General features: G+C 43.2%; 1 protein-coding gene across 2 annotated transcripts; it reads right to left on the bottom strand.

Annotated features, from left to right (window-relative positions):
* Positions 1–405: 405 nt before the first annotated feature.
* On the bottom strand, positions 406–22,273 carry LOC136942882 (receptor-type tyrosine-protein phosphatase epsilon-like). Of its 2 annotated transcripts, XM_067235911.1 has the most exons (21): positions 22,191–22,273; positions 15,606–15,888; positions 9,260–9,331; positions 9,077–9,173; positions 8,528–8,601; positions 8,239–8,375; positions 7,901–7,991; positions 7,666–7,742; positions 7,464–7,500; positions 7,269–7,366; positions 6,637–6,756; positions 6,319–6,482; positions 5,281–5,416; positions 4,994–5,143; positions 4,581–4,674; positions 4,251–4,327; positions 4,002–4,136; positions 3,694–3,819; positions 3,298–3,449; positions 2,043–2,178; positions 406–1,942 (listed from the first exon to the last, which is right to left on the bottom strand). In XM_067235911.1, exons 3-21 carry the CDS (start codon positions 9,324–9,326, stop codon positions 1,868–1,870), a joined length of 2,043 nt encoding a protein of 680 aa, XP_067092012.1. In that variant the 5' UTR covers positions 9,327–9,331; positions 15,606–15,888; positions 22,191–22,273; the 3' UTR covers positions 406–1,867. The 2 variants fall into 2 exon arrangements, with proteins under 2 accessions (XP_067092012.1, XP_067092011.1); XM_067235910.1 differs by lacking the exons at positions 9,077–9,173; positions 9,260–9,331; positions 15,606–15,888; positions 22,191–22,273 and adding an exon at positions 8,718–8,770.
* Between the last annotated feature and the right edge of the window lie 388 nt (positions 22,274–22,661).

A 22,661-nucleotide genomic window follows, 5' to 3' on the forward strand; every position in this document is an offset into this window, starting at 1 on the left:
GAGACAATATTGGACAATTAATTGAAGACTGAGAAAACCAGGCATTCTGTGACATCAAAAGAAGCTCTTTGGAACATTGTCAAATCATGCTGGGATCATCAGGTTTTGCATAAACTTGTGGAGTCCATACCAGCTCAAGTCCACACTGTCATTAACATATCAAATACTAACTTATACTAATATTTTTGTAAATATATCAAAGATTCAACTTTTCACTCAAATTGTAAAAGAAAATGTTACATTCGAAACAAATGCAAAATAGAAGTATCTTGAATTGTGGTGTCAGACTTTTGTAACCTATTTTTGTTGTTTATAAAAGAAGTATAATGGTTTGTAGATCTATAATGAAATATTGAATCCAAGTAAATAACCATTTGAAGCAGAAATTACTTTTTATGACTAATTTATTGCAGCCAGCAATGGCAAATTAACAGTAAACCCCATACAAACTATTATACAGGAAACAGCACAGGTACAAGATGCTTGTGCACAATATCGATCCCAAATCCCCTTTTTCTTACTTTCAGCATGTTTAGCTAAGATTCTGAAATCACAGACATAGAATGACAACACAATCATAATGCATTTGGCTAAAAGGACATGTATCCGTTGGTTTACCTTTGGTATGAAGAAAAGCGCAGTGAAGTATCTTAAGTATAACAGATTATTAAAAGAGAATTCCACTATCAGCATTTAATGGATGCCTGTTATCTGATACTGCTGTAGAAGCAATAATCAAATAATCTATGTGTTAAATGGTAATAGACTCACTCACTTTACTATACGAGTATTATCAAGTAACAAGGATAAGTATGAAATCAGCATGTGAAACTGTTTAAACATTCAGTATATATGTATACATGTCCCTTTTTCCTCAAAAAACAACAAACAACAACTTCCTGGCTCAACGTACAGTATGCCAATTCAAAGTTCAAGTCACTTAGTGACAATTCACATTTGATCAGAAATGTTTTTCTAATCAACGCACTGTGACATGCAAGCATTCATGCAAGCATAAAAATGACAGGTCCAATGTATGTTTAGAAGATTCTCTAATAAATGGTCTTAAACAATTGCGGCATGATGAACTGCAGCGTACAAATCAAAAGCCATTGTGTCTGAGCTGCTTTAAACGCTTAGCCAATACAATACCAATAATAAAAACAATTAAAGCAATAAGGTTAGATGGAAATACGGGCCGCCATTTGTAAATGATAATCTCCAGCAGCTGTTACTCAGTTGTTTGTGAGTGAGTGAATGGAACAATATGCTGTACATAAAGTGACTCATAGCTCACAGTTGTTCCTATTATTGTATTATCACAATGACTTCTTATAAATCTGTCAAATCTCCAGAGACATACAGGCTTACAGTATATGGTGTGTCCTTGGTGCCAGACTCCAGGCAAAATAAAGGCAATCTAGTGGTCATCTTCCAAACAAGAACAATAATTAATACAACTCGTTAATAAAAATGTTACATTTATTCTATTTTATTCTAATAGATTTAAAATGTAAACATAAATAACTCTAAATGCTAAATATATACATGTTTTTAAATAAGATGAAAACTTTTTGTGTTGCCAATCGTAAATCGAACCATTAAGCCAAGCATCTTTACATTAAAAGATCATGTAGATTGAAGATATAAAATAATCTGAAGCAGGATGACTACTGATGGTAAATCTATTAACCTTCTTTTAAATAGCCCAACACTTATATTACAATAGGTCACAATATGTTTAAGTACTGTGGGTATGGGAAGTGCAAAGTGTAAAAACAGCTTGATTTAGAAAACAAGTTTCTGAAAAAATTGCATACATTAGATGGATACTGTACACAGAAGAGCATACGGCGGCCAGATATCGTCATTTGAAATTGGCGTAGTCTGAGAAGATGTCCACAAAATCCTGAACCACTCTGTAGCAGAAGTCATATTGTTCCTGAGTGAAAAAACAAATATGAATATGTCTATATATTAATATCTATTAATATAGAATTTATGTTCTATTGAGCCCCACTCCTGTCATGTGTCCGACCTACCACTGTTTGAACCATGTGAGGTCTCTGCATGCGTAAACTCTTCACTGACTGGAACACGTCCAGCAGGCCCTCAGCTTTCACCCTCTCCAGAATGTTACTCAGAGCAATAAAGGTCCCAGTTCGACCCGCGCCGGCACTGTGAAGCAAAACCAGGAGTAAACTACTAACATTGATAGTCACGGTGGCCTGGAAGCAAAGCATTCATATGAAGAGATGAATTCTGGAGGAACTTGAAAAGATAACTGAAACATCAAGAGAATTACTCAAGGTTATGAGTATCAACACCAGGCCCAGTATTTATGCTAATGAAATACAGTATTTGCCAAATAAGAGAAATGTTTACTTCAATAGACTGAACTCTGTGTTTAGAAAGCAAAATACCAATCTTTTAGAACATTTCTTCCGAAATTCACTTGAAAGGTCCAAGTAATTGAAAAGATGATTAACCATATACAGAGCAATATTCAGGGAGAAAGGTGACCTTTGTGTAATAGTTCGAAGACTCACTTAAAGATGTGCTAATCCTAAAGCTTACACTAATCAGTCAGGTAATTCACTGAGTCAATATTTACAATGATAGAGACGGAGAAATAGAGAGGGAGAATGAGTGAGCGTTAGAGAGAGAGAGGCAGAGCCATGGTCTAGCCCCTATCCCTAAGGAATGTGAGAAAGCTTTAAAAATCCCATCTTAGACAAGTGGTGATGAAGGAATCGGAGGGAGTGATGACACCGTTTCCTGTCATTAGCTCATTTCATCAGATTAATAACGATGGGAGACGAAGGAGATTTCTCTTGGAGAGCTTTAATTGTCTGTGGATTGGAGGATTGGATCAATCCCACTGGGCTGAGCTGCATTAGAATCACTTCACCTGAAGCTAGATTCCGATCAAAGCTTTCACAGTCTTTATAAAGAATCACATGAATGGTTTAGGCACAGCACACAAGGTCCACAACCCTAACCCTGGAAAACGCTCAATTAATTTGAACAGTCTTTGAGAAGGAAGATATTTGGAATTAAACAGATTGGGGTTCGGAGGTTGTGATTTGTTCTGAATATTTTCTGATGTTTCAATTTTGAAACTGGAGAAACAAAGAAAGTTGACAAGCCTGTTGATATAACGGAGACTGAGCGAGAGAGAGAGAGAGAGAGAGAGAGAGAGCGAGAGAGAGAAAGAGAGAGGGAACACGAGGGAAGTAAAGAGACAGAAAGTGATTTAAAGAGACAGTCTGTGGATGGACACCGCATGTCCCTTACCTGCAGTGAACTATGATGGGGTGGTTTCCAGACTGTTGTTGCTGCCTCTGCACGGCAGCGACAATGTCAATCATTCCCTTCCCCTCCGCCGGTATACCGATCTCCGGCCAGCCGTGGAAGTGGAAGTGACGGACGTGTCGAGACTGCTTCTCCTGGACACGGGCAGGGAACATATGTCTCTAAATCACAGGATGGGTTTGAAAACCCCTTCAAATGCACATAGCTAACTTAATCTATTGAATAATACATAGACCAATACCATGCAATAAATTGGGCTCCGGGAACATCTGAGGATTTCCCAGAAAATACACAGTGTAGGGCTATCTTACTGAATTACATCAGCAGCTGCTGAAACACTGAAATTTCGTTGTGTTTTTTGTATTATCTTAGACTCACCGGTCTGTATGTGAGCACCATGTCCTTGAGAGTAAAAGTGTCACAGAGTGTGTCACCCGTCAGCTCAAGGGTGTAATCTCCAAATGTTACACTGCCCTCTGCTGGCCAGTACTGGAAACATTTGTCCTAAGGAATAAAAAAAACACAGATCATTCGACACAGATACCGAAAAGAGTTCTTTATCTAGGGAAATAAAAAAGATGTAGCCGCTCTGCTCATTCCAAATCTCATACACGTTCACGAACAATGAAACCGTGGGACCATCCAACCGTCCGCGATGGCTTGCTCGACTCCCAGGACTGCTTTACCTGCTCCCGCTCCTTCAGCTCGGTGAGCATGACAACGGAGTGACATCTCCACTCCCACACCATCCTCCAGAAGTCCTCCACCGTGTGCTGCAGGGGGCCCTGGGTGGCGATGAAGTGGTCCTTCTGACGGTAGCCCTGAACACGGACGCGGGGGGGGGTCACAAACGTCAACGGGGTGAGAACGCGCGCCGTTTGCGGCGGCGGCACGAGTGGCCGTGCGGGGAGGACGGCGGAGAAAGCTCTACTCACGTCGATGAAGGAAGCATTGATGTAATCAGTGAACTCCTGCCCCCTTTTCACTGATAGAATGACCCGGTTGAAGTCGTCTGAAGCAAAGAGGAAAGAATGGATATAAAAAGGGAAAAAGACGATGAAACTTCTCCCTGCCTTGAAATTGAGTTGACAGAAAGCCGATAACTTCAGTGGTGTCATTAGAACCAAATATGGTGCCGACTGACTTATTAAGACGGAAATTCGTGTCCAGCACTGAACACGAGCCATATACATGCCAGCAGGACTTTGATGTCAGAAAGTTGTGATGTATTATGGAACAGTTAAGAGTGTCAGAGTATTCCTTACATGGAATGATCTGAAGCACGCGGTTCTTCTTCATGTTGGCAGGAAGGTTCCCTGTTCTCATGTTCTCCTTCATTATGCGGACATTGGTCAGCTTCTAAGGGGTGGGGGTGGGGGGGGGGAGGAGTGTGTGGCAGGGAGAATGTCACTCACTGTGCTTAAATTAGGTGCTAAGGTATGTAGTGCACGTTTAATTTTAAATAGAGCTCTAACACCACAGTCAATGTGTTCTGGAAAGATCTGGAAACACCCTCTTGATGGGAGAAGACAGATCAGAGGAGAGAGTAGGGAGACAAAGGAGGCACTTGAGGAAGAGGATGAGAACTGCAAGTGTTTCGGTCTATTTTTTCACGTCTGTGTGTGTGTGTGAGTGTGTGTGTGGGTGGGTGGGTGTGTGTGTGCACGTGTGGCCTCACCCTGAACTCTTCCTCCAGGCCCAGCCTGTCAAGGGGAGCTCTGGTGTTGTGGAGCATGTGCAGATGACCCTCCAGGGAGCACACATCCAGCTCTGTGTCCCCATACAGGAAGTACTCCAACAGAGCCTGGTAGATGAAGGAGTACTGCATCTGAGAGATGGGAAAGAGAGGGGACGAGAGAAGGAGGGAAGGATAAGAAAGAAAGAAAAAAAAAAAAGATTTTTCTCTCTTTTGCCTTTTCTCAGCTCGCGGAAAGCTTCCCCTCCACAGAGCGGTGACAAACCTACATCTGTCTGGACGAGTTGACAGCGCTGCTCTCGTATCCGGGTGACGAAGCCGAACACGTCCAGGCGCTGCTCCATGTGCATCATGTCGATCATGGCGTCGATGACGATGAAGGTCCCGGTCCGCCCCACCCCCGCACTGAAGGCAGAGACAGGAGAGGGAAGTCAGGTGGCTGAGCGGTGAGGGAATCGGGCTAGTAATCCGAAGGTTGCCAGTTCGATTCCCGGTCATGCCAACTGATGTTGTGTCCTTGGGCAAGGCACTTCACCCTACTTGCCTCGGGGGAATGTCCCTGTACTTACTGTAAGTCGCTCTGGATAAGAGCGTCTGCTAAATGACTAAATGTAAATGGAGAGGGGGCGCACGTCAGCATCGTGGGCCCAGTATCAAAGACCACAATGACAACAGATGTCGACCGTGGTACGGTCTATCTTTCAATGACTAGAGAATGTGACAATATGCTGTAAGTAAGGGGAGGTTTTAAAAAGAGGTCAAAGTGCCTGAATTGTTTGCGATTAGGATTATGTACATCCCCCTGATCACCATATGCTGCTTGTGGTCAGATGTCGGCAATGGATTAAATCCCTCTTGTCCACACATTTGTATCCAAGCCGACCCCAGTAACGGGGGGCATCTGGGTCATTCAGGCAGCGGCCCGGGATGTCAGTGTGTGTGCGTGTGTGTGGGGGAGGTGGGGAGGGGGTTATAGGGGACAGCTCAATGGGGCCCATTGAAGGCCTCAGGCCCTCTGTCTCCCAGCTGCCGTAGCAGTTGTTGCAGCGAGCCCTGGCCTTCAAACGCGGGGTTTTACGTCAGACAACAACACCCACTGACTGAATGACCTCCCCGGAGCTGCTATCTTGGTTCAAAGCACCGCATCTCAGTTAACACGTTCACACGTTCAACCTTCTACGTGTAAACATCCACATGAACATCAACAAACTCCAGGCAAAACATAGCTACTGTCAGTGGCTTTGGATACAAATCTATATGTGTTCCTGCTCGGAGTCCCCGCCGAAGCCCCGTCCACAGGTCCTCACCTGCAGTGCACCACGACGGGTCCAGCGTATGAAGGGTTGACCGTCTTCACCTTCTTGAGGAACTTGAGCATGCCGATGGGGGAGAAAGGCACCCCAAAGTCTGGCCAACTGGTGAAGTGGAGCTGAGTGACCAGACGAGGCGGTCTGGGCCCGTCGCTCCCCTGCTGCTCAACACACACACACACACGCATGGTCACGCACATAACACACACACACACACATGGTTACGCACACAACACACACACATCACATAGTGTCTAATAACCCGTTTATTGGTGGCAGTATCTTACACAGACACAAGATGATACATATACGTACATATTGTATACAGAACTTTCGGATGGTATAGTCCACCAGGACAGTAAAGTCTTCCATTGCTACTCTCATGTTGCCGTACATCCAGCAGCCATGTTCAGGCCAGTACTGGTGACACTTCTCCTGCAGAGAAGCAAAGGAAAACTCGTGAAGTTGCAGGGGATTGAGGTTATTACACATGGGGAACACAGGTTTCCATAAGAATCGGTCTAACTCTGTCAACGATTCTACACTGTGATGTGTGAACTCATTAATAAGGGCCTCCAACTAATTATAGTGCTTTATCAAAGGGCCTCATCGCCAATTATTCAGTTATTGATCCACTTCTAGCTCTACTCTGACTGTTAAACCCAGTGTTTTGCACATCATCGATCATCTCTCTGAGGTTCAATACGACGGGATGCCTATAACGCTTGGTAATTTGGCTGAGATGACACATTGCATGGATTTCTAGCTGAGAAAGGGTCAAACTAATTATGCTCATGACTTGGGGTTGTGAAGGGGCAAACCGACCCCTGACACTCAAAGCACTTCAGAACATCCAAGGTTTCAGAGACAAGCCCTCTAAGCAAAGGATAGCTCAGAAATCACAGGAAAATCCTTTAAAAGCAAAACAATCAAAAGCGGAACCCCACCTCCTTCCTTTCTTTTAGATTAGTCAGCATTACGATGGTAGCAGTCTTCTGCTCCCAGACCATCCTCCAGAAGTCAGCCACTGTGTCATGCTTTGGACCTTAGGAAAAAGAAGCATATTACAAACATATGCATGTTGTTCTCACTGAGTTTTTGTTGAAAAGAACCCTTTCAGCTATGAAATGAGAAGCCGTTACCTTGAGCTGCGATGAATTTATTCCTCTCTTTAAAGCCCTGTAGAAGAGAGAGGATTTTAACCAAGAAAATATTAAACTTCGCTGTGTCGAATCCTCACGTCAATAAGAATGATTTCAGCCATAGGTGAAATGATATGCTGACGAAGAGCGATGCCTAAACACAGCTTCAGCACGTAGCTCGGAGTATTAAACAACAACTCACATCAATGTATGAGGCGTTGATGTAGTCTGAGCCCAAATGTCCATCGATCTGAGCTAGCACCACTCTGGAGTGGTCGTCTGTAGAGGAGAGATGAAGAAGATGGAACAAGTTCTCGGCTCACTTTACAGTAACTGTGTTTGTTGACTTGGTAATTCAAGCTTGAGCCTGCTACCGTAGCTACAGCTGCTACCGTGGCTACAGGACACATAGATCTGGAGGCTCCATCACGTCTTACATGGTAGGATGTTGGGGTAGCGATTCTTCTCCCTGTTGGTGTCCTTGCTCGCCTCCTCAAAGGAACCGTGGTGGAAGCAGCAAGGCAAGGACTACACACACACACACACACACACACACGCACACACACACACACACAGGAAGCAACATCAAGAGGATTTTCATGCATATTCAACCATGCATATTAATCAAATACATTTTCTAGTGACCAGGTCCACATCCATGCATATTTTACAGCTTGTCTAAAACGGTGAACTCATTAGCTCACTGCATCTCCTCGTCACGACGCTTCAAGCACCAGTCTATTCCCGAAACGTTGGGTCGGAGAGGAAAACCTACGTTGAACTCCTCTCTGAAGAGCTTGCAGTCGTCGGCCGAGCGTATCCGGTACTCGTCCTCCAGAGAGTCCAGAGGGATGGGGAAGTACCTCTTGGAGGGAGAAGGAGATCTGGGCAGGAGAACCACGGTCTGTTCCCCTGGGGGGTGGTGGTTGTGGTGGGGGGGGGGGGTAGAGCCACAGGACAGGAACAATCAGAACAGCGTGTCTCATCTCCCGGTGACAGGAGGAAGCATTATTAGGGAGTGTCTGTACTTACAATGTCCATACTCTGGGTTCCCTCAAACATACCTTGCTCTTCCAGGAAGCCATTGGGGATCTTCTTATCGACTGAGGTGACAAGAGCCTTCCTGTGGCTCCTGAACCTGACCAGAGACATAGTGAAGGAGAACAGAACAGGAAATAAGAATCCGTTCATGTCGATGCATAACCCCCCCCCCCAAGGCTTTTAGCTCAACAAGTTAAAGACATGGTGACCTACCATCTGAAAGAGACAAAGCAGTTATCACTCATGAGAAGCAGAGTTTTCTTAGCTGTAGGAGAAGTGCCCACTGACTGAATAGAGAGCCTGAGCAAATGAGCCTTTGGGAGGGGTGTAATCACATTCTTTTCAGCCTTTGTTTTCAGTCCGTGAAACTGCAGCTGTTGGTTGGATACCCCCCCACCCCACCCCACCACCACCACACACACACACACGTCTGCACACAAGTAGGGGCCCCCTACACACTCGAGAAGGAACACATGGCGATTGGTCCTTCTTGAATTTGGTCAGAGTGGAGTGAGGGCACACAGAGTTGAGAGGGACGCCAGACATGCAACTTGGAGGTTATCTCTGCCTACCTTAGGAGGTAGATGGCGAGGAGGACGATGATGATGAGGAGGAGAGATATGACCAGTGTCGACGGAAGCACATGGGTGCCCTCGGTGGGGGCATTTTCTGAGGTAAAAAGGAGGCAAATTAAATGTCAGTCAGCCGAGACTTTGAAAAGGAAGATTCCGTCAGTCCCAGCCATAGGTACTCACCTCTGGTCTGATTCTCATGGGAAGAGTTGTTAAACGATGTTGTGGCTGCGACCAGAAACAACACCATTGTCACTGTGGAAACAAACAAAACAAGAATGGATGTGATAAACAAGCTTACACTACAAAATATCAACCAACTATTAATGGTATATTGTGAAATGGCTTCAGAAGAACTTTTCATCTGTAATTTATATTTATGCCCACTAGGTGGAGCCCATAGACCAGTAGATGCTGCCTTAGCCCTGGTCCACAGATGTCCTGTGGCCTCTCTGGAAATGAGAGTATGATGTCAACAGCATCTGACAGTGTCGCTTCTAATGCTAAAACCGTTTCCTGTCCTCCCCTGCCATGTCCACTACACTGAGCAGCCCCGTCCATCACTGATGACCTAATATCCCCCAAAATAACCATATCAGAACCAAACAGGAAGCAACATCTCATAGGTGGCAGAAACCAGACCCGTGCTGACAGCAGTGGGAGCCTCGACACTGCAGGACAGATAAACATAATCTCGAAGCATGGTCTCACGTTGCAAGGTTGTTGCAACAAGATCTCCCGACAACATTTCTCTCTTACACACCGAAGAGGAGATTGAGAGGAAATAACAAGCAAAGTTATGTACCAGAAATTAGGGCTGACAGACGTTGCAGAGATTTTTGATATGTCACATTGTAAGATGTTAGAAGACGAGTGGCAGGAGACGATGTGATGTTAGCTTAAAGGAATTTAGAGCATTAAGATAAAGAGGCGTTTCTTGGCTAAACACTTAGCCCTCTGAACAGATGGCTGGTAGCATTTAATAGCAGCCTCGCACACCCACTCCTTTCCTTCCTCCCCTTCATCTTTTCCCTCTCTCTCTCTGTTCTTGACTTCTTTTTACAGCATGCTCAACACAACTCGCATGTTGTATTCTGTATTTCCATTGCTAGTTTTACATTCCTTCATCACAATGCAGATAAATGTGTCCCTGCCATGCCTAGGGGCTACCCATTGAGTCACAATGTAAGAAGGAAGAATGACCAAGCACAAAAAACTGGGCCTCCCTTCAGATCCTCTATCTGCGCTGAAGACGTGACGTATCATGAACTACTTCTGTTTCTCGGAGATTCCTCTTAACATCAACATGCAGTATGTTTTTACTGTGTCTGGTATGTGTTTACATACTGCTAGCACTAAAACGTAACAGAATAACACAAATTAGTAGCCAACTGTTACTGTAGATTTATACTAGTATTACGTAGTACGATGTCCTAATGACATGAAGGAAATATTCATCTGTCCTAATCAACCCCCCTCCCTCCTGCAAATAAGAGGGTCACAAAAAATCCACCCAGGCAACGAATATGAGAAGTGAGACAGACTTGAGTGGCCTCATTTTCATCCCATCAACCTCGCAGAGCTGGATGCTGTTTGATGAAAAGGATAATTCATGGTGTCAATTTAGCTTTAGCAAAAGTGGGTCATTTTGAAAGGTCTAGGCCTACTTTGTGACTCTTTTGGAGACAACCAAGATCCCTGGGGCCTGTATGCAGAGATTTGTCTCTCCAGGAAACGAGGGTGTGTAACAAACGGCTGCCTCTGTTGAGGAGAATGATATTGAGTAATGCAAGCCAGTACACGCCTACAGGCTCAAATGCTGGACACACATATACATACACGAACGCACACTCACACACAAAAAAAACACACACACTCACATACTGTACACGTACACACACATGAATATACACACGCATACCCAGCCACAGGGCATGTCCAGCTTATGTGCCATATGGAGCAATGGAGCCATGATCTCTTGCTGGCGTTAACAAGCTCACAGAGCCAACACCTGTTCTCCTCAAAACCCCACTGGGAAAATCACATTCTATCACACACCGACAAACACACACACGCACATGTGTACAGACGCATACATATACATATATACAACCCTAAATTTAATATTGATATGGGTCTTTGGAAGTCATTCCAGAGGTCCAAATATGGCAATCACCGCTTTAAGCTAGTTAGCATAAATGTTGATCCAATTCTCAGAAACAGTGAAATGGTCACGACAGGACTAAAGACACCCAGCAGTCAGAGGAACTTCGTTGACGTGGCAACCGTGAGGGTGTTGAAACATTTCTACGTGGTTGCAGAGGCGAGCAGTGTGATTCGGTGTCTCTCGGCAAACACAGCTAGCATGCAAACAATGTCATTACTCTAGCCTCGCCCGCGACACGCGCTATGCAGATAAATGCTTATGAGGGAGCGAAGTCGTGCTGCATCACCGGCCATGAGCACCCCACAGCAGACACCGAGCAACGCCCTGCCCATGTTATCCATCCTGAATGCAGCAACAGGAGTTACTGTAGCAGATAATGCTCTGAATGTTTCATGCAAGAGATGGGCTATACATTGACGATCAATGGGTGTTTGTTTGGTGTTGGTACAGTACAGACCGGGGCCATGAAAAGAGTCCATCAAATGTTGTCATCTGTATAGATGCCCTAATGACCTTAGGTATGCTATCCAGAACTCCCTCTCTGTCTTCCTCCAGCCCCAGCGGAAGGCATCTCCAACCGAGAAAAACGAACACCTTGAAAAGTACCTGGATGTGGGGGAGTATTTGGGGGAATTTGAAGAAAAACTAAACCAGTGGAGGAGTCTTAGTGAAGCTCCTGTACCAAAACAGCTCTTCACTGGAGAGAAACAGCACTTCCCCACTCAGGTCTCACCTCAACTTCCTCTCACGACAACAGTGGAGAACAGAGAAGACCCTGAGCAAAGTGCCATTAAATATAGCCCTGCTGGTCAGAGAAACATACTGTATATATTTTTCCTTTCAGCAGAGTTGTAACCTTTTAATGTAGGCCAAGCTATCTCTATAATTCAAGCGGACGGAACAGAAGCTTCCATTTCCAACCGGAAAAGTAGACAAGCTCTGAGATTTGAGAGGTTTTTCCTGTGCTGACGGATTTCTCCTGCAAGGACATTCATTCATATTTCACTGTTTCAACAACACCATTTTGAAACGTTCGAAATTAAAACATATTTGAACTGACACTGGACTGTGCACTGTGCTTAATTTGTACAGTACGTCATATACATTTGTGTGTGTGTACACAAAAAAAGTTCAATGCTGAACGCAGATATATTGACCATAAGTTGTAAAAGTACCTCATTCAGGTAGAGGGAAATAAATCCGATGTGACCTTGAATTACAGTGAGCGACGGTTGGAGGATGATTAATCCCAATCATAAAATGGAAAATCCTACGGTTTTACCAACAATCTCTCTAAAACACAAAACACAGTAATGCACAGATGGATACGAACATGTGAATGTCCACAGATTGATACAGAAATGGCCACACGCACACACACACACACGCACACTCATAAACAATCAAATATACATACTCAAACACAATGACAAACACAAACATATACACACACACTGCACATACGCACAATCCTTTCCTGGTCAACACACACGTACATCCATGTGCACACACACCCATTTTCATCACATTTGCAGACACGGACTGTATTTTTCAGCTGATAGCTGGTTTGTTGATTTCGCAGGTTCCTGAGGATCAAAGGATGCTTCAGTACAAGATCACCCCTGAGCTGGCAATACTGTAGCATCAAAGCTTTCACGCAGGATGGACAGTAAGGTGCAGCATGGAAGCAAGACTTTCAAAGAGCCTTAGCCTTCAGGACTTGACCTTGCACCTTGTGAAGAAGTCACAGCGATGGAAGTTTATGATGTGTATGGACGTCCATAATGTGTGAATTATTAAACATAACTCCAGGGTGTTTTTGTCAATAAAATGTACATGTAGATTTGTAGAATGCTGCATTATGTATTTGTTATTTGTGTTATCACTATAGATGACCCATAGGTGGGAGTAATGGTACAGATGACACACACGATTACAGTTTTTCTCAATTGCTAAATCACTAAAACCCACTGGCTGAACAAAACAAAGTTCTCAGTTGCCTGAACTCATGTAGCTAATTGTGCCTGTCTGTTGTCAATACCTTAAACCATTTCACATATTAAAACACAATTTGCAGATCTCACTTAGAATTTTCAGCAAAACTCGCAACTCATTTTTACTGTAAAACACATTCTGCACTCTAATGCACATGTCATCCATACTGGTAAACACAAATGGCAACAATCAAATACAAATAGAGAAAACATGTCATTGACCACACACAACCACTCAAAATTGATTTAACTTGTTTCAAATGATGTGAAACAACCAATATAAGCCAGTTCAGAGAGCAAACAGGTTGTTGAAGGTGGGAAAATATTGCTCGTGATGTCGACGAAGTGCTCTGGCCTAACCCAGCCCAAAGACAAGAAGAAGCACATTGATCACATGTTTACTTCTTTGATTTTTGTCCCTTTTACTGTAGTATTGTATACTGTAGTACAGTGCTTTGTAGGCTGTATAATGTACAATGAACAAATTGTATGGCCCTGAACATTGTGCTTTCCATTTGTTTCAGTAACAATACTGACTGCTCAATAGATTTTGACTGGTTGCAGGTTCATATCAACAAATAACAAGAGTGAGTTGTGAGTAGTGAGATGCAGGGTACAGTACTGGTACAAGGAGGAGAAAGAACAAAAAAATTGCAAAGAGCAAAGTAGAGTAGTAATTTCTGATCAATTTTGAGCTACTATGATAAAACACGTTTTGTTCATCAAAAGACAATGACGGATAAATATAAAATTTGTTTTGAGATTACGTAAAAATGTTCTCCCTGAGAACTATATGTTTTTAACAATGTGTTTTCAATTTTTTTGGTGTATTGTTTACTCACTGCTTTATAGTGTATATAATTTTGATCACTTTGTTTATGATTTGAGAGCAGTGTTTGATTTTGAGCACAGGTAAATCTGTTTTGAGGCGAAAGTTTCATTTTGCAAGATAATTCAGAGGTTTTGTAAATAGTGCTTCAAGATGAGGTTTTGTGTTTACAGTTTTGAGAAAGTGGGTGACTGTTTCAAGAAATGTGTTTTAGCAATTGTGAAAGACTGTAAAGAAAATGGCTTACGTAATTCATCTACTTATGTTTCTCTCACCAATGTCATTGATTTTCCTGAATAACAAAAACAAGGGTATCTTTTGTCTGATGTCCACAAAGAGGAGAACGAAAGCAAAAAGCGCTTGTCACATCAATCTATTCAAGTTTCCGTTTGTTTATTTTTTTTTCCCTGAATCAATAAAGTTTAAAGGAAGAGTTCCTCTTTCAAGGTTGTGAGATGGATAGTACATCTTGAGCAAAGCTTTTTTTCTTTACAATGTAAGAGAGGGAGAAGGAGACAGAGAATGAGAGAGAAAGGGAGAAGGAGAGGGAGAGGGAGAGGAGAGAGAGAGAGAGAGAGAGAGAGAGAGAGAGAGAGAGAGAGAGAGAGAGAGAGAGAGAGAAAGAAAGAAATAAAGAAAAAGAGACAGACAGAGGGAGAGGTGGAGAAACAGTCCCTAAACACAGAGCATTCACTGCAGCTGAAAAACACACTGCAGCTGTAGAACAAATCCATGTCGGGAAGCCAGCTAGCAAAAAAGACAGACAAGAAGAAAAAGGAGATGAGAGGAGATGCGATGAAAGCAAAGGAGGAGCGCAGAGGTGAGAGGAGGGTGGAGAAAACCAATGTCTGGGCTGGGTATTGCAATAATGGGAAACTGTCTTCCTGGAACAAACATTCTGTCTGAAAGCATCAGAATGAAGGATGATGCTGCAGTACACACAAGCTAGCAGGTCATGCTAACTAGCCTCAAACAAAACAGAGTTAAGTGCCAAGCAAGGATACAGCAATACTGTCCCCTGCCACAGTTACCATAGGGAGAAGGCTGGTTGCCATAAACAGTCGTATTACTGTGAGGGCAAAGGCAAAGGCCTCAGTTTGTGGCATAGGCTTTGTTTTCAGCTCGCATGAAAATACTTTCATCTACAGCACACTCAGTCACTATAAACTACTGAAACAGGCTTACAATACACAACTTCTATTTATTTTCTAAATCTCCATAATCTGGTTTTGGTCAAGTATTTCACACAAATGACTGTGTCTGTGGCTTGCCAGAGGTCAGTGAAGTCAAGTTAGAGAACCGGTTGAAATATAATTATTTTAATGGAGAGACACTGAGAATGCAGTCCCCCTCCCACTCCCCCTCTCGCTCCCCCCGCACACTACATCCCTCCCACGAACCCCTCTGTAACTTCAACCCACACTTCCTTCAGGATCAATTCAAGTTCTATCTATCTTACGTAAACTCAATTAATTTGAATGGGTTTCCTGGATTGATAAGACTTGGTCGCGACCTGGGTAAATTCTGAGGTGTACTCACAGTGTTCGCCGTTCCAAGCAGAGGCAGCTACAGTCTTTGTGTACTATCTGCTGTCCCTGCTAGTCCATAGCAGTGGTGACTGGTGAAGCTGTGGTTCGCTCTCTAACCGGATCTGCTGGGCTCTGTACCATGAACTCAAGACCACACTCACATCCTCTTCTCACCAGGTCACACCGTGGTTGAGTAGTGGAGGCGTGGCTGTGATGTCTCCCAGCTTTAGACTCAGGACATGACACACGGCGTGATTCTGTGCGACCGTCTGCATGAATACATACTAGACAACCTACAGGGAGGAGAGAGAGAGAGAAAAAGAAGCTTAGATACAGTCTTCAACATCGACATATTACTTTGGTAGCATAAACAATGACTTTGACACTCGCGTGGCTGTAAATCGGGAGCTTTTGCTTTTAGTCATTTAGCAGACGCTCTTATCCAGAGCGACTTACAGTAAGTACAGGGACATTCCCCCGAGGCAAGTAGGGTGAAGTGCCTTGCCCAAGGACACAACGTCATGTGGCATGGCCGGGAATCGAACCAGCGACCTTCTGGTTACTAGCCCGATTCTCTAACCGCTCAGCCACCTGACTCCACCTGACTTTTGTTGTGGATGTGAAGGAACAGCGGTAGAACGCATTGCGTTTCATGTGTAGCGTGGCAGGAGCCTGTCTGAGCAACACGGCAGGGTTTTCACAATATTAAATTGTGTAGGTGAAAGCCTAGAGTAAGCGGGAGGGGTGTGTGTGTGCATGTGTACAGTTTGTGTGAGAGAGAGAGAGTTGATATGCTTTGCTTTGTCTCCTCTACACTGTGAGAACCATCTTTGTTCAAACCAACGCAGTGTGGCAAAGCAATTCCTGAAAAGAATTAACAACCCCTAATCGCCAAGCATGCAAAACAAATCCCACCCACATACAATGTTTCCAAATCATGAGGCATCCAAAATCAGTTAGGGCCCCTTTCAAAATAAAGATACAGAACAATAATTCAAATCACGCTAGGCTAACATGATTACAAAACTACATTTATTTTCCAATGGACACCCACCTTATTTTTAGAAGGTGCCCCATCCATAGTCTGTCCATAAAGTTCAGTGCGCTGCTCAGTGCTACATTTAGGACTCTGAGCTCCACGGTCTGATACAAAGGCTGTACTGTGACGTTATTCTATGGCTCTAGTCAGCTATGTGAGAGAAAACATGCCACGCAGTGCCCACTCACTCCCATATTTCCCCACTGCCTCCACCCACAGGTGTAGGAGACAAAGCTATACTGTTGATGCCTGGTTGTCACTAGGACAAAGGAGAGGAGAGAAGACAGAAAAGAAGAACAGAAAAGAGAAGAGAAGAAAGGCAAAGCGAAGAGAAGTAAAGAGAAGAGAAGAGAGGAAAAGCAAATAGAAGAGATAATAGTCCTGGTGTACATGACCTACTCAGTCAGGGCTAGGATGAGGAAGTGTGACTCCATTACAATTAATTAGCTTACTTGAGTTGATTGTACAATAAGTAGCAGAGATGACCTACCGGTACCGTTCTCAAAAGGGTTTTATGTGAATTTAATAGAACTGTTTGCAGGCTCTGTCAACTGACTGTAAACATAATATAAAAGGCAGTCCTTGCACAATCGTTTATGTGCATAATGCCACACAACATCAGTATGAAGTACACTTTCCTGAGAAGTCCCCATTGTTCACTTGACCCATACTGTAACAAATAACTAAGAGTAGCCTGTAAAGTAACAAAAAGATGATACTGCAAAGTAAAATGGCTCTACAGTGTAAGAAAGAAGCACAAATGTTGCAGACTAAGATGAGGAATGTACTACTCTGCTGTGTAGTCCAGCGCACAGCAGACCCAGCCAAGAAGCAAGACTGGGGGGGCTGTCACATCCTAGTGTTCTCTCAGCAATCCATGCACTCTTACTGTTAATCGCTTCAGTATATCTGCCAATCATGCATGAATCATTCACTTCCTTTTTCTGGCAGCAATTGTTTCTATTCTCTGGAGTTGCAGGGAGAGTGATATTCCAAAACGGGTTGCGTCGGGCTTCCATTTTTTTTTAGTTAATCAAACTATTATACTTAGTATTACTTTCCACATGCTTAAAGTACTTTAGGTGATGAAGCACTGCCAATGTGCAGCCCCTGTACGATGCTTGTCTGTCAGTGGGCACTCAAGCAGTTAGCTCATATGAGCAACCGTGAAGCTAAGTCCATTCTTGGAAGGCAGTTGGATAAAGCCTTAAGTGAATATGTAATAATTGTTGTTTGTGTTTTTAATCAAACTCTACTGCAAGCCAAGGCATACAGCATACTTCCACTGATGAAAAACGATTCAAATGAGATCGATATACATAATAGAACACTAACAATAACCTTGGTGTAATGTACCTTACAACATTAAAAGGGCTACAAAGTTATTGAGATGAGCACAGGCCTGTCAGGACCATAACAACTTCTCAGCCCTGGGGCCCAGAAGATCAAAGACAGACTGGAGCTCAATGAAGAGTCTTGGCTTAAGAGACGTGCTTGCTACTGGCACATCCATCTCCTATCCTTCCATTGACTGCAAGGGAGGACATGTTCCAGTCATTAAAGTTTCACATGAGTCATCTCAGAGCTCTTTTTGACTCAATCCATAATTCATGTTTCACACATTGCATTACATTCCCATATTGGATCTAATGCATAAGTCTTGTTAAAAAATACAAACTCATATTGGACAACTTTGGAATTGTATGACTTTGTTCTTCACTTTGCTGTAAATTGATTTATGTTACAGTAAGGAATGGACTGCAAGATTCAAATCCGCTGTTGGATTAAAATTCCATTTAAGGTTTAGTCAACTGAGACAGAATTTGGTTTCAAAATGCGATGGGAATGCACCACTGTTACGCATAATAGAAACTAACAAGTATGACATAACTCAATTCAAATCAGTATTAACAGTAATACTGAGAAGGAATACTAGTGTTTCAATTGAAACTGTAAATCCTGTGCAATGCATGATGATGGCTTATGACTCCAACCAGCTTCTATGAGTTCAGAGAATCTGCAGTTTATGAAGGTCCCGTGCTCAGCTGTGCTTTCCTTACGTACCCTCATGGGTTATTGATGATTCAGGCAGGCACCAAGGTCCTGTAGATCTTCTGAGATCCTGAACGTTTACTAACGCTTGATGAATAGTGGTTAACTGTACACTCAAACACGAGTCAACATAGTTGGATTAGGCCAACGTGACAAAGGCCGACTTAATCAATGTATATTTTTATTATATTGATGTATTGAATAACTACAGATTGGTTTAAGTTGGATCAAACTACTGACTGCATCTCAATATCTCTCGGACTGACAATGATTCTGAGCGTGGGTGAATGAGTAAAAACTCAAGCGGCTGACTCCAGTGATCTCCACCCTCCAGTTTGAGGGCACCGAAATTGACACTTCTAGGCCACAGCCTAGGCGGGACTAGGCTCCGACAAACATGAGCATTACAATTACATCTCTCCAACTCCCATGTCTATGTGGGGACAAACTTCATCAGCTCCTTCTCATGCTCATTCAAGTTTGAGACTTTATTCTTTCACCATTGCTTTCATAATCAGTGGCTCCATTCATGCGAATGAGAATATGACCATAAAAGTATACTTTGTTAACAGTTCAAATCTCTCTGGCGAGTCATGAGGGCATCTTATTTACACTTCTCTCTCTCGGTTACCATGACTCCCTAACTATTTTTTCCTACAGGGTTTGTTCAAAGGAACAAGCTTGTCTAACACATTGACCAAGTGACAACATTGGCATCCTCTGTTCTTGAACGTCTCTCTAAAACCTATAAGTCTGATTGCAGACTTCAAGCTGAGATTGTTGTAGCCGTGCAGTATATTGAACCAGCCTACCCTGTAAATCAAAGGAGTAGTGTAGAGACATGTATGCAAGCTATGGAACCGGCCTGGACAATTTGTCTTTCTAAAATACAACTCTGACTAGAAAAACAGTGGCCTTAAACTACTCACAACTGTTTCAATAACAGTGAGTAATTTTGTAAGACAAGAACAGACACATGCACCATCCCACATCCCCTACATGGACCACAGGCAATTCCAGTCCCACGCACTTTATCGTTATGATTACAAGGAAACAATGTTCTCCTCCAGTGGCTGTCCCTGCTGTACCGAGTGCTAGGCAGGCCGTATCCATCCACTCCCCAGAATGAACATTGCCACAGTAAACTCAACACATTACTTAAACAAGCTCTCTCTCCCCCACACACACAGACACACACACACAAACAAGTACACAAGGCACACATGACGTACACAGTATCAGTCCTGGTCTCCTAATGTAGCTTAGCGCAACTTCTGTTCTCATGTACGCCCATGACGCATGAAAGTCCAAATAAAAACACCACCTTTCACAGGCTCATACGTTTATCACTGCAATTGTAATTACACAGTCAGTATCTGACATTTTTATAGCTGCAATGAGAGGAGATGCCCTTTGTCTCGCCCAAGCCTGCTCACTAAAACACACATTAGCAGGCTCCCTCTACAAACAGGACATGTTAGCGCCATTTGCCTTAGCGTAACATGCCTGCACAGATCACAATCTCATAAATTTGGGTGGTGCTGAAAATGTAAAGCCTTCTAAAGCGACATTTACTTAAATGAGATGTCTACAAACTTTTGGGGGGGGGATTACAACATGGAATGCCTCACTCATTTTGTCCTGACAGCTAGCCTCAAACATACCTAGAAACATACGCTTGTTGAAGATGGAGTGTACATAGTCTTTTGTAAATCACTTTGGATAAAAGTATAGCCTCTTCTCCTTCCATGGGTGGTACAGCTCAACCTTCCATTATTGGAACCCCATGTACAGCAAACACCCCCTGCATTTGCACGTACCATATGAATTCTTAATGACGAATGATGTGGCCTTGCTGTTTATTTTATGTCATTTGCGAAACACAAAAGATGTCAACACAGTCTACAGTGATCTCTCTAGTGTGCTGGTTTTGAAGTCGGTTACAACATACTGGTCAGTACTGTTGTGCTGGAAACCCCCACTTCAACTGTGGGCAAAAACTCTCTGTAATAGAACAGCATATGTGGTGAATTCCCACTTCAGTGTGCAGTAGAAACTGCTCATTGACCCTTTCACACTGATACTTCCCTCAGACAGGGCAACATGCCCTTCCCTCATCCTCCCCCCATCCTTTTCTCATCCCTTCATCCATCCCTCAGCTTCCAAACTGTACCTGATTGAGCCATAAAGTCGGCTGGATTCGATTGCAAGACAGTAATGCAATTGTGCTTCTATGGTGACCACTGAATGATTCCTTAGACAGATGGCGGTCATTTGAGCAAACATTGTAATAGCAAGGAGGACCGTATTCCTGGCATCCACTGATCACCATGACACATAGGTCTAAAGTTGCTGTAACAAGAAGAAGTGGCACTCCTCGGGGCAACAGTCAACAGGGAGAGGAACTAGTCGACCTCAGTACAAGTCGATCATGGTAGATTTGAGGAAGCACAAACCAAGATCCACTACCAGAGTACAATCAGGGCAGGCTATAGCATTGACATTATGAACAAGGGACCAACTCCAACTTGAGTAAAAAGTCATAATTTTATGGATTGCCACCACATGAGTGGTGGAATGCATCATCAATGGCTAATGCATGTTCAGTATGAATCTTTGCCTATACAATATCCATGCAGTAAAGAGTATGTGTTGCAAAGACGAAAATAATGATTTTGGATTGAAGACTCATTTCAGGAATGGATCTGGAAAGATCTCCCGCATGCTGGTATAGGTGTACATTTTTATACTAAAGTTTAATAAAGTAGGCCTAGATTTTTTAAGTATGAATGCAAGACAGGGAATAAAGTTTAGGCAGTGGGCCTGACACTTTGCCATCTTGTGTTCTTTGCCTTCTTTTCCAACGCTGACTCAATGGTGCACATTTAGAAAATTTCGAAATGCTTGAATTCCGATTCAGGGTTGGGCTAACCTGTGATTTGAGACGTTAAAATCAATCAATAAACCTCATCCCTTAACGGCTCCGTTACAGTCACCTCAATCTGACTTCATACAGAAATTGCGGACGGTGTCATGGACCCACTGAAATGTTCAATCCTTATATTTTAGCTCTAACATCCGATGTTTTGTAAACGCTTTGGATGAACGTTGAACATCTTAGTAGGCGGGTTTGCTCTACTAACCCATATTACTGTGGTCTACTGTAGGCTACGCTCATAGGCGCGTGCTCAGCTGCTATCTACGCTAAAAAATATAGGATTTAATTTTGCTTTCGAGGGTAGAGATATCATGATTTGTTTAGGCTGTAAAACGGAGATTATAGTATTATCAAACAACCATTTTAGTGGTATAATAATAAACAGCTTAAACATATGTCTATAGGCTAATGGCCCGTGCCATCACGATAATGCAAATTGCTTATCCTATTAGGTTATTGTTGGTCTGCACTTCAGTTAATGGTGTCGAAGGCTATCTACTGTATAGTGTAATGAAAATATGAGACTATACCGCTGTGAAAAATGCCTATAGGCTAAATGATCTTACCTTGCGTGTGGGCGATTTGCCTATCTCGCGGAGCCGGATGATTTATATAGTATTTTTAATGGCCAAACCAAATAATGACCTTGTTCGTTATGTAAAGTGTCACCCAATTTCAATAAGATAAATAGCACTAACATAGCCTACATATTCCACGTAGCAAATATCCGAGGATGCGCTTCAACACTGTTCCGCAGATGGATTCGCCTCATGACAGTCCTCAGCATTCAGCAAAACGAGCGTAGACACTCCCCCGGGCGCCGACCAACTGTATTAGCTGAGGCCTTCAGCATCCTTCACATTCCTCCATCCTCCTAAATCCAGTAAATCGATGCTTTCAAGTTTTACGTCGCCATTGACACCAGTCATCTATCGTTGCTCATTGATACATTTCTGACGGAATATAATGTACATTTACCAGCTAAATTGGAGCAAACCTCAAAATGCTTTTCCTTATGTTGTCACATGTTGTTCACT

This window comes from Osmerus mordax, chromosome 5, assembly GCF_038355195.1.
Source record: "Osmerus mordax isolate fOsmMor3 chromosome 5, fOsmMor3.pri, whole genome shotgun sequence".
Taxonomy (NCBI): Eukaryota; Metazoa; Chordata; class Actinopteri; order Osmeriformes; family Osmeridae; genus Osmerus; species Osmerus mordax.

Excerpts from the sequence above, each read along its gene's own strand:
- LOC136942882 (XM_067235911.1), bottom strand. The coding sequence starts at position 9,326 with ATGGTGTTGTTTCTGGTCGCAGCCACAACATCGTTTAACAACTCTTCC. Across the intron at positions 3,820-4,001 it reads AGCTGAAGGAGCGGGAGCAG|GACAAATGTTTCCAGTACTG; the intron begins GTAAAGCAGTCC and ends TTTATTCCTTAG. Across the intron at positions 3,450-3,693 it reads TGGTGCTCACATACAGACCG|GAGAAGCAGTCTCGACACGT; the intron begins GTGAGTCTAAGA and ends GCCCGTGTCCAG.